The 11,763-nt window shown below is 35.9% G+C and overlaps 2 protein-coding genes across 4 annotated transcripts; one reads left to right on the top strand and one right to left on the bottom strand.

Annotated features, from left to right (window-relative positions):
- Positions 1–3,481: 3,481 nt before the first annotated feature.
- Positions 3,482–6,992, top strand: LOC134668818 (uncharacterized). Of its 2 annotated transcripts, XM_063526274.1 has the most exons (5): positions 3,482–3,658; positions 3,735–3,776; positions 4,102–4,550; positions 6,249–6,411; positions 6,615–6,992. In XM_063526274.1, exons 1-5 carry the CDS (start codon positions 3,580–3,582, stop codon positions 6,863–6,865), a joined length of 984 nt encoding a protein of 327 aa, XP_063382344.1. In that variant the 5' UTR covers positions 3,482–3,579; the 3' UTR covers positions 6,866–6,992. The 2 variants fall into 2 exon arrangements, with proteins under 2 accessions (XP_063382344.1, XP_063382345.1); XM_063526275.1 differs by lacking the exon at positions 3,735–3,776 and having other exon boundaries at positions 3,483–3,658.
- A 688-nt stretch (positions 6,993–7,680) lies between these two features.
- LOC134668817 (methyltransferase-like protein 22) lies at positions 7,681–11,748 on the bottom strand. 2 transcript variants are annotated; one of them, XM_063526273.1, is made up of 6 exons: positions 11,450–11,748; positions 10,746–10,824; positions 10,559–10,669; positions 10,042–10,233; positions 8,639–8,806; positions 7,681–8,306 (listed from the first exon to the last, which is right to left on the bottom strand). In XM_063526273.1, exons 1-6 carry the CDS (start codon positions 11,453–11,455, stop codon positions 8,023–8,025), a joined length of 840 nt encoding a protein of 279 aa, XP_063382343.1. In that variant the 5' UTR covers positions 11,456–11,748; the 3' UTR covers positions 7,681–8,022. The 2 variants fall into 2 exon arrangements, with proteins under 2 accessions (XP_063382343.1, XP_063382342.1); XM_063526272.1 differs by lacking the exon at positions 11,450–11,748 and adding an exon at positions 11,049–11,129.
- Between the last annotated feature and the right edge of the window lie 15 nt (positions 11,749–11,763).

Here is an 11,763-nt window from a genome sequence, read left to right as displayed (position 1 = left end):
TCAAAGATATGTTTACACTTTTTGCCTTATTACAAAGGAGTAAGGTGCAAAAGAGTAAACATATTTTTGACGTCGACTGTACCATCGCCCACACTTAACTGTCCAGCGGTGGACCTTATTGCAAACAGCATAAGATCTATTGATTGTCAGTTAAGCGTCTTGCTGTTTGTAATAGTGAACCAGTACGCTAGGACGTGTTTTTGCTTGTGATAGGACATTAGAAGCTCATTTTACGAATGAACTGAAATTGTAATAGGTACAGTCACGTCTAAAAATATCGATACGGACAAAGTGCCACAGATATGTATACACTACCTTAACATATGAGTGATATGAGCATTAAGGTAGTGTATACCTACATATTTTTTGCAGTTTGTCCGTAAGTCCGTATCGATATTTTTAGACGTCATTGTACCTCGATCGTGGAAATCCCCGCGCGGACATAAAGCCTCGGGCGAGTCAATTTCCTCGAAGCTCATTCTGTGTGGTTCTACCTAATTTTTGAAAAAAACTCCATAATTATTACTTACTAAGCTGTTTAACGCCAATCATTTGTTTTAGTCAATAACTTGTATTCGTAAGTAATGGGTTGACCATTGTAACCGATCATTGCCAATTTAGGGTTGTATCCGTATCATAAGACAGCTTTCCTCTAGTAAAAGGTTTCAATCTCTACTGTGATGTTTCTAGAAGCACCTCATTCGTCATAAGACTAAAATAAACTTTATGTCGTCTACTTTAAGGCTATGTCTTGCATGTCTGCTTAGTGTGGTCTTGTGGTCGGTAAATGTAGTAGAAGGTAGTAATATTTGAGTAAACGATGGAATTATTAAAGGGCGTCTGTATGTCTTGTCAATAAATTAGCTGTTTGTGAGAACAAAGACTTAAAACGGCCATGGACAGCGGGGGAATAAAGTTCGTCTATCGCGCACCATACGCGAGATAATTTATCAGAAATTCAGAACCGGAATCATTGAAGTATTATATCTTACGGGCTCAAAAAATGGTACTAGTTCAGCGGTGTCACTCACGAATTCGAGCCAATCGTGCAGTCTAACGCAACTAGTTGCGACCAATCGCAACTCATCAACCAATCGCGTTGTAGCGGTGTCATACCGCTGTACTAGCCCCATTCATGTCCAATTCTTATTGCCCGTAAGGCCAGTCCTATACGTCAATGACCGGAATATCTGATTCCAGCGCTAAATTTCTGATAATTTCAGCTCGTATGTAACGCACCTATGTCCATCTTTCGCGGTAGACTTAACAAGGCGATTTTGTATTTGTTAGCTGGACTGGAAAGCTAGACAGCGCTGTACTGAGGCTTAAAAGTAGTAGTGTGGATTCTCAAAAGTTAATAGTTTAAAATCTAGTCAAGTAACAAAATGTACGGCGTGCAGCGCCATCTTGTTTAACTGTCCGAGTGACTTTATACGATAATATTATTTGATTCCGTACGTCCTTAAACTCCTTTGTCTGTGGGCTGACTAAATGAATCAATGACTAGTTATTTAAATAGTTAATGTACTATGTACTAGATTATTGCTCAGACAGGATTGCTGGTAGGTTTCATAATATCAACGACTCATAGTTTGATTGTTAAAAATAAATGCAAACGTTCAACCAATGTGCCTACCTACATATACAAATACATCATAAATAAAACCATAGGTGCTTTAGGACATTTTTTCTCCAATTTTACCTGCCAGCTCCTACTGAACAAACAACAAAAAGTGTTACTGCAACGTGCTGCCGCCAGAGTGCAGCACTAGCACGAACCGTAAACCATGAAGTAACTTTATACATAGGTACGCCGTTAACAGTTTTTTGACAAAATTCAGCGATTTGTTACAAATTAATAAATACATTTGACGCGATTTGTTTACTATCTGTGCTAGTGGCGCCCCCTACGCAGTGTTGTGTAATATTCCCTATTTCAAATTGCGAGATTTTTAGCATAAATTCATGTGAAGACTGCAGGGTGTCCCGTTGCCTTATCACTCAGAGCCGCGATTAGATTAAATAATTATTTGTAAAACAACTAGAACAATAGAAAGTACATCTAGAAGTTATATGTACATACATAATAAATACTGTGAATAAAATTGTGCGCTAACAATGTTTTTCTATATATTTCATCGTCTTTGGCTATATGAGAAGCATGGAGAAGCATTATCAGTGCCGAGATCACCAAAACCGTAGACAAAATCTATAGTAGACAATAGACATACTCAGTTGAAATAGGCTAAATTCCTACTAGTTAAATCAGCTTCCTTTTTAGAACTGTCAAAACGATTTGCTAATATGGAATTTATATAATATAGTGACGTCACGGTAAACTCACCTACTTTTTATATTTCAATCCGATTTATTAAATACAAATTGAGTTTTAAAATAGCTGCTATCTATATTTTTTATTAATTATCTGGTGCTATATTTCGTGCACGGTTTGAAATAATTTATTTTAAGTAGGTACAGGAAACATCCCTATAGCAGCGAAGACAGGTCGCGTCTCTCAAACTAGATGGCGCTGCACGACTTCTATATATTTACGTAACTATAGTACACCAAGATTGTTTACCTTATTTCTAATTAAGGAATGCAAATCGGTTATTTTTTGTATGGAAATAACCGCGGTTTCGGTTAATAACCGATTATTTCCATACAAAAAATAACCGATTTGCATTCCCTATTTCTAATGCTAAAAAAACGAACTATATATAGATTGTGATGCGCTCATCTTCCTCGCGTTGTCCCGGCATTTTGCCACGGCTCATAGGAGCCGGGGGTCCGCTTGTCAACTAATCCCAAGAATAGACGTAGGCACTAGTTTTACGAAAGCGACTGTCATCTGACCTTGCAACCCAGATGGGAAACTAGGCCTTATTGGGATTAGTTCGGCTTTCTACAAGGTTTCTCACGATGTTTTCCTTCATCGAAAAGTGGCTAGTAAGGTTTACTCGGGTAATTCCGAATGTCGAAAACTGTCGTATAATTCCGAAAAGAGACTTTTATTATGATGGAATTAAGGGTGATTTTCGTCTGAATTTCGGAATTATCCGACATTCGGTATTACCCGAATACACCTTAAATATCAAATTTAATGAGAATGTTCAGCGCCATCTAGATTTGCTTTCAATGCCTCTCCGTGGAGCGATATATCGTTATATATCTTTCAACTGTGTAACTACTAGTTAAATGTATAGTTTATGCCAAAATAGAATAATTTCTGAAGTGCACAATTTTACTCGTAGTAATATTGTATGATAGCTAATATTATATATACAACTAGTTTTAAAACGAGTTTATTTCAATTATGTGACCGCATATCTTTTTTTACTTCAATGGAATAATTTTGTTATTCTTATACTCTCCGATATCATAACAACTCGTACTTATGAAATGAAATAATAATTTTATTTTCAATACTCTTTCGTTTAATTTCACCAAACAGTGTCTAGTCTAATTATTTTGTCGATGATAAAATTAAATATGGAATGTCAAAACATTAATCAGTACAAAGAAAAAAAATGGGAAGTCATTTGACAAAGTTCAAATTCTGAAATTTGTTGTTAAAATATGTCATACTCGAAGAATGCCCGTAAACTACCGGATATCAGTAAATCATCGTTACACACAGACACACGTGAGGCGGAAGGTAGTTCATATTTACAATGTTTCGTTGAATTTGAATATAAAGGTCACTTGTCAATTTTATTTGTGTTTCTTTGTAGAAGTGACTGCTTGCCATGCATCTGAGAGTTGCACCTATGCTGGTAAGAATCAAATATTTTATTGCAGTAGGTATTTAGGTCCATCGCTAGGTCCACAGTCAGTGTTCACTTAGAATGGTTACTCAATGAAACCGCATCTGTACATATGCCTTGACTTGACAATCAAGCTAGATGCGTCTATTTATTTTCCTATCCTATTTGAGTGTCCCACTGCTGGGCAAAGGCCTCTCCCTTAATTTCCACGACTCCCAATTTGGTGCTTCCTCCGGCCAGTTGTTCAGGAAGCTGTCCAGATCGAATATCAGAAGTGTCTGTCAGATGCTTCTACATGAAGTAAAATTTTCCCTTAGCTATTTATACTTTTCAGTGACCGTGTCAAAAAAATCAAGCGGCACAGCGGAGGAATCCCCGCTCTGCTCTGGCCAAAAATCCTTCATCAGTATCCACTCAACCGACCAACTATGTCAAGTGGCCGACATCGAAAACCCCACCGATCTCGACGAATGCAACGTCGAAGTCATCAGTCTCAACGAAGTCTTCCCATCCACATCAGAAGAGAGCCTGTCTAATGACGATGAACCTCAAAGAAAACAAAGAAATCGCAATAAAAAACCTATTCCCAAACATGAAAAAACAGCCTACGTACCGACCAATAGCAAGTCTTCGACTGGCTCTCGGCAAAAAGAACCGATAGAGGGTCAGATATCGGTGTATTCGGACTTCGATATACCGAAGAACACGATGTATGTGGTTGGGAGTGACCCGGGAGAAGCGAAGAAGTCGTATCAGGATCCGCCAAAGAAAATTTCGAAGACGGTAAGGATTTCTGTAGCTAAAGCACTTGTAACTGTGTCTTTTATTGTGCGTTCATTTTGAGCACCTTAGTTCTACGACGGTGGAAAATAAGCGCACCAAGCGGTCCTCGTAAGACGTTAACCCTTATCTTGGCAAGGCTCAAAATATCTTAAATATAAACATTTTTTTAGTTTTTTGTCACCTATTGAGCATACTAGACTATTAAAAAATAAGAAAAAATATCCAGGATTTTCCAGTTTTGGGAAATCATATGTATCATATTTGATACAATGCCAATAACTCGACAAAATAGTTACCTACTTTTTAGAAGAAAAATGTAGATTTTAATAAAAATAAAACATGTAATGCAACAGAAATTAGCATTTACTGCTAATTAAACGCAATCTAAATAATCAGATGACTATTAAACCTGTAAAAATAAATTATATGTACGAATACCTGATCACATGGGCGGAAAATTAGATCCCGTAAAGTTTCAAAAAAGTCGTCAGCAAAAAGTTGAGTAAAATATGAAAAGTAAACAAATAATTAAAAGTAAAGAAAAGTACATTTTTTTTACTTTGGGGCCATTTTTTGCCATACACATATTTTTCCGTGCTACGGGCTACGGCGTAGCAATAATGCTACAGCGTACGAATACATAGTTAAATAACATCTAGTACTTAAAAAAATCAAAGTTTAATAACTAAATAATACGACAACTAATATTAAATAATTGAAGCATGTTTTGTAACCCCACAAAAATAAAAAAAAATAAAAATCATGTAAAAATATTTTGACGATAACTTGGCAACGTATTAAATGTAATACAATCCTTTCGATATGTACATTTCTGAGTTCTTGGCAGTGTATCAAATATAATACATAACAGTTTCATGTAAGGTGCTGTGTATTAAATGTTTTTAGATTCGAAGGCATTGTAAATATGTATGCACTAAGAGACAGTAAAGATATCAAAATGTAGATTATGGAAAAATATATACTAACATAAGAAATAAATGCAAAACTTCCAGTACGAACCGAAATCTATTGTTTCCGCAGCGCCATGTTGATTATTACTAATTAATTTACAATGACACTCGTGTCAATTATTTTTTTCTATAAGTAAGGAGGGTAGCTCGACATATTGATGGCAGAATTATTGTGTTAGGTAATAAAGTGAACCTGCTAGATTTTTTTAAGTTCCATGTATCACGGGTGTTACGATGCCAAGATAAGGGTTAAAGACCAAATACAGACCACTCATTTCCAATACAGTAGGTACATACTTGGGCCCCTCCCATGGGAAGGCAACTTAACCATCAGGAGCACAACACTATTTGCCTACTACGTAGCCCTTCAACCTTCAACGTAGTAGTGTTAAATTTAAATGTCTTGCGTAAGGTTTCTGGAGCATTCCATGAAATTGTCTACCATTTGTCCCGTACAAACGCGATTTTCTGAAGATTTGCAGGTACAAGAGTTTCCTTTTCTATGACAAATGGTCAAAATTATGCACAGAAAAATAATTGGCTACTTTAAATGCCGAAAAAAAAGTCGCAACATAGGAAATAAAATGCGTTTGTACGGGACAGCCCGTGGAATGCTCCTTCTGTAGGTACACTTTCGTACCTTGTCTCAGTAACAATAATACAAGAACCCAAAGACCCAAGAAGAGTGGTGCTGTGTGACAAGGTACTAACTGAAAATTTTCCTTAGATGAAGAAGCTGCTCCGAAACATTGACAAGCACAAGAGTGAGCAAAACAGCAAAAGCGAGAAACAAGCACTCAGCAAGCTGACGATGAGGAGCATTCTGAAGGACGGGCGCTGCGGGCCGGAGTGCACCGGAGACTCCGTTCAACCGTCCGACGACTATTCACGTACGTTTGAAGCATATAACTATAAAGTTGGCTTGCTGATTGATTGATTGCCAGAGTTACACAGAGATTTGTCAGTAGAAAAAGGCGCGAAATTCAAACTTTATATGGGACGATAACTCTTCGCGCCTAAATTTTTATTAATTTGCCGCTCTTTTCTACTGACGGACATAGCTTGAAAGAATACAAACATGTTTTTTTTACAGCTGACGATCACAACATTCCACCGTTTATGGAATTCGAGCCAGCAACGAACTACGCCAGCTACGTTAAACAGAACCCAGATAAGAACGTCACCTTCAATACACAAGTCGTCATCATTCACTTCACAGGCGACCTTTGTGTGGGGCAAAGCGTAGAAACGCTAAGCAAAGAGAAGGACCAACAAGCGCGTAATTCTGAACTTAGAAAAACCTTCCTTAACAAGTATAATGAACATTGGCCCACTCAGAAGTAACCCGATTCTAGACAATTACATTACCTAATTAATCTTAGCGCCTTTGGACGGCAATTGGGGGCAGCGATAAAAAATATATTCGCCATTTTCGCGAAAAGGGACTTTAGTTCACTATAGTTCGTTTTTTTAGCATTAGAAAGAACTTCAAAGAAGGTAAGCGATCTTGGCATGTCTTTTAATTGAAAAACGCTTTTTAAAAATCAATAACTATTACTTATGAAAGCAGGAGAATATAAATGATCGTATTGGATTCATAATTGTTACGTATTTGTCGTAACTTATTTTTTAAATGTGTTTTTCAATTAAAAGACACATCAAGATTGTTTACCTAATTTCTAATGCTAAAAAAAAACGAAGTATAGGCGCTTGCGTTATTATTAGTGACGCCCCAAAATTCGTTACTAGCTCTATGGCACGAAGGTCCATTTTCCTGAATGACACATGCTCAATTGTTTGTCTATGGTCAATCAATGTTATTTATCTATCCATCGCACTCTAACTTCGTTTGTCAGAATGCGATAGCTAGTATCGTACAAACGTTGCAGCCTAAAATTGTCACGAAAAGCGAAAAATCCGTGGCAATTATGAAAAGTGAAAAATAACTTCAGTTGGTTTGTACTTCTTGCGGTAGGCGTTTAGCTATTATTTACTACTTATATTAAGTTGTCCTAAATGTTTTATTAATTTATTATACTTATCTGCAAGTTTTGTAATGTTACTGAATTATGGTGCTAACATGTTCCCTTGTTTAGTTAAAGTCCGTTCGGTTAGCTAAGCATTTCTGTATCATGTAGATTTAGTAAAACAAATTGAAATAGAGATTTACAAAATCTTTTAATTTTTTATTTCGAGATTAACCCTTTCAACGCATAGGACCCTTAGGCCTCATTCGCACGAGCGTTTTTACAACGCGCGTGAAAAAAGAGTTTGACACAAATGGATACATGTGTAATCACACGATGGCGGTGGCGCTTTTTATCAAGCGTTGTTGGATTTTCGACTTTAAATATTGGTCGTTAAATCGAATTTTGCGTGTGAACGGATTCAAGCGGTTTTTTAACGCGCGTTGAGTGAGAAAGCGCTCGTTATAGTATTAAAAATTTAAAAAAATCATATGAAAAAATATTTATTATGATTATCACAGATCACATTAATAACTAGGCAGAAGATATTTTCCATAGAACTAGCTCTTTCACTCTATCGTAAGTGAAATATTTAGGGAAGTCTAAAGGCATCTGCTCTACAGTCCATTTGGATCCATTCTTTACTTTATCCAACAGACTGAGGAATGTCTCGTAACACGGCGCGACGGAGTCCATGTGTTCTATCGTGAAGACGTAGCGTTTTTCTAGCGCCATGTATAGAGTTTTAGGTGGTTTGGTGTTGAGGATCTTTTGTACCGTCGCAACGAACGCGGCAGTCACATCATCGTCGTATACAACTGAAAATCAAACGGGACGTCTTAACTTTGTTAGGCAGCTAATAATTACGCTTGTTTTATCTAAGTAATTCTTGTTTGACGCAAAAGCCAATAACTGAAACAACTGGATTTTTAATTATAATTATATTTTTTTCGACAACAGTTGCCGTGCCCATACATAAATGGTGTTATATATAATATAACGCTTATAAGCGTTATGGCATAGGCTGTCAAAGTACCTAATATTTATAATTTCACTTGGAATTTGATGACACATGATGTTGGCGTGTGCATGACATTTTGAACGGCATCGTCGGCATCATAATTAAAAATAAAGACGTAAAAGTACTTACCATCGGCCGCTATAATAATGTCCGTATCTCTGATGTCCCTAGAGAGTTGCTGACTCCAAGCCGTGTCGGTGAAATCTAAAGCGTCCACTCTGAACTCTGCTTTTATTAGCTTTTCGTTGTACTTGGTGTTCACTTTAATAAGGTCTAATATACCGCCGAGATTTATATCTGCAAAAAAATATCAATATTTTAATGAGTTAACACGGTTAATCTTAAAACACGAGGTGCACGGCATAAAAAATAAGTAACTATCTGTGGCCTATTTTATAAAGCTACAAGTTACAATTTACAAGCGGAAGTCTCTTTCTAACCCTATGTGTTAGAACGAGACTTCCGCTTGTAAATTGTAACTTGTAGCTTTATAAAATAGGCCACTGGACACGGTAATTGTAAAGTTAATATTTATGCGTTTATGCTGCAATATTTATTAATATTTTGATATTGTGTAGTGATCAAATGCATATGCAAATTTTACCTAACGATCATTAAAAATATTTTAATAAAAAGGCCGATATTTATTTAGTGCCTAGAGTCAGACCAAGCTAAGTTTTCATGCCAAGTGCTACGTCAAGATACGTGTTGCGTTCTTATTCTTAAGCGGGCATTACATTATACAATTTGCAGTGCGCTAATTAAGTGTTGCTAGGCGAGATAAAAAAGAGCTTGCTCATTACACTACACTAGCTAGCGACGCTAGTTAGTGTCTTATTTTCATTTCAGCAGTAATCATCGTTCGAATCGAACGTCGCGTTTCGGTCGAAGGTCGCGTTTCGGTCGAACTCTTTGTACATTTCGAGAAGCACTTTGTTACCATCATTTCTAATGTCTTTGTTTTTGTAATATTTATGTTTTTTATCCCATAAAAATGGCAAGTCTTTATAAAGTTCAATCATGTTTAGCAGTACCTACTTCCTTTTCCCTCGTCTGTGGCTGCGTCATTTTGAACTGAAATGCAATAACTAAAACAATAAAACATCTATACGTTCGAGTGCGTCGGTGGCGTGCCGACTGCCGATAACTGGCCTTACACAGTAAGCGCTGAGCGCGCTAAAACCATTTACACTATACGTTCTAGTGCGCTAGATAGCGTTAGTGCGGCAGAGCATATGCGATCGCACTAGATTGGGTCACTAACTGGCTAACTGTCTTTACACTGTACTAAATTAGTGCGCTAACTCAGCTAGCGCACTGCAAATTGTATAATGTAATGCCCACTTTACTGCCAAGTCGCACGGCCAGCGTGATCAGAGTCTACCCGCTTAGGTAAAGGACTCCTATAATTGTATTTTGTTTATAAAAACGTCTTCAACATATGAGTTGTTTGTAGCTTCCACAGAAGTAGTAGGCAAAAGGAATTAGTTAAAAATAAAAAAAGACGGGAAAATAAATTTATAAAATCTTACCAGTGCATATAACTTTCTTGGCGTATATTCCAGCGATGAAGCTGGTCAGGCCAGTCCCAGCTCCTAGTTCCAAGATAGTCTTATCTTTAAGTGCTCCTTTCACTCCTAGATGGATGAGCAGGTCTCCTATAAGAAATGCCCCCCTCCACACTTGTAAACCAACTAGGGCTAGCTTGGTTTTAGAGCTGTGTTCTGAAAATTATGTTCCATCTAAGTTATACATTTATCATGTTAGTTTTAATTAATTAAATTACTAGTTTTGTTAAAATATACATGTAGAATTCTTGAAATCAGCTAAACAATATTTAACCATTAGGAAAATTTTATCAATTGAAATCGAATGTAAACTTTATAGTTTGACAAAAATATAAACTTACATTATTTTCAACTTTTCACATACATTTTTGTGATTTTTTTTGTGTATAGCAGGGTACATAAATATGAAAACGATGATCTCCATATGGCAAATCAATTTAAATTTATAGAAATATAGGTAGATATTATAACTAGATCTTACCAATTTTTATTAATTCTTTTTTTGGTCTGTCAATGTCCAAGTCTTCGTCATCATCAAATTGAGGTTTGTGGTCATTTTTGGGCAGCAGAAATGGAAATTCCGAAATAACATCTGAAATTAAGAATTTAAATAAATATGTTACTGCTAGGTACATACCTAAATACTTATATAATGAAAGTTAACTTACTTCCTTCAATCAGTGGTGTAATTTTAGTATTATAGTTATATTCTCCATAAATCTCTGAAGTCACCGTTAGTTCCGGCATCTAAAAATATTTCAAAAATAAATTATTACTTACAATAATTTGCAAACACTATACACTACCAGGCAAATACACAGCCAGATTTCTATTCATCATTTTCTAAAACATAATGCACAGTTACAGGGGAATAGCTAAAATAAACTCAAGGGTGTTAGACTCAATGCAGTTGCCAAATCAAAAGAGGCAATAATCAATTATATTCAAACTATAACAGTTACTTAACACACCTTTACAACTCTAAGAACAAATGTGAACTTGTTTCTAACTGATCTCAATGAGGAAGGGCAGGCCATAAAAATTGGATGGCATCCAATTTTTAAACTTTTAAATAAATTTGCATGATTGACGTGCGCGTGAGTTCTAGTTGGTATCCATTAGTCATTTGTAGTGAGACTAGTGATTTACGGTTGATTAGAGCATAGTAGGTAGGTACAGTCTGCCACATATATTATAACTTATAAGTTATCTACACTAATTTTTATTTCCCATTGAAAATTAATTTATATTGTATTTTGCCATACTAAGTAGATAATTCTGAAATGGATATTCAGAGTACTTGATGAGTTTTCAAACTTCATACTGAAGACAAATAAGTATAATATAACGAATACGTACATTACATACTTACTTCCATATCGACGTATTATCCTGCACCTCTTCGTTTCCGATTTCAAGACAACCTAGATATCTTCAACCCATAATGAAAATTAAGTTGTTACCATTCAGCTTAGCAATTTTTGTTAAGTATTCATTTAATACATCATTGATCACGTACAACACTTGATACGTATAGCATCACTAAATACTATGAAATCTATCACTGAAAGAGAAGAAAAAAGGCTGGCAATTGTATCATGTTTTTATTATGTTGTATGTAGAAATTATAAGAAATTAAAATTTCAAAGAAATGTTTATGAAAACACCGAAGGCCAAAATAAGACA

Source organism: Cydia fagiglandana, chromosome 11 (assembly GCF_963556715.1).
Source record: "Cydia fagiglandana chromosome 11, ilCydFagi1.1, whole genome shotgun sequence".
NCBI classification, from domain to species: domain Eukaryota; kingdom Metazoa; phylum Arthropoda; class Insecta; order Lepidoptera; family Tortricidae; genus Cydia; species Cydia fagiglandana.
The sequence above is the reverse complement of the archived record's forward strand: the minus strand, read 5'-3'. Positions and strand labels throughout refer to the sequence as shown.

Coding starts and splice junctions, on each gene's coding strand:
- LOC134668818 (XM_063526274.1), top strand. CDS start 3,580: ATGTCATACTCGAAGAATGCCCGTAAACTACCGGATATCAGTAAATCA. Junction 3,659..3,734: donor AGACACACGTGAGGCGGAAG/GTAGTTCATATT, acceptor GTTTCTTTGTAG/AAGTGACTGCTTGCCATGCA. Junction 3,777..4,101: donor TGAGAGTTGCACCTATGCTG/GTAAGAATCAAA, acceptor TATACTTTTCAG/TGACCGTGTCAAAAAAATCA.
- LOC134668817 (XM_063526272.1), bottom strand. CDS start 11,114: ATGGCCTGCCCTTCCTCATTGAGATCAGTTAGAAACAAGTTCACATTT. Junction 10,234..10,558: donor AAAAGAATTAATAAAAATTG/GTAAGATCTAGT, acceptor CATAATTTTCAG/AACACAGCTCTAAAACCAAG. Junction 8,807..10,041: donor CAAGAAAGTTATATGCACTG/GTAAGATTTTAT, acceptor ATTTTTTTGCAG/ATATAAATCTCGGCGGTATA.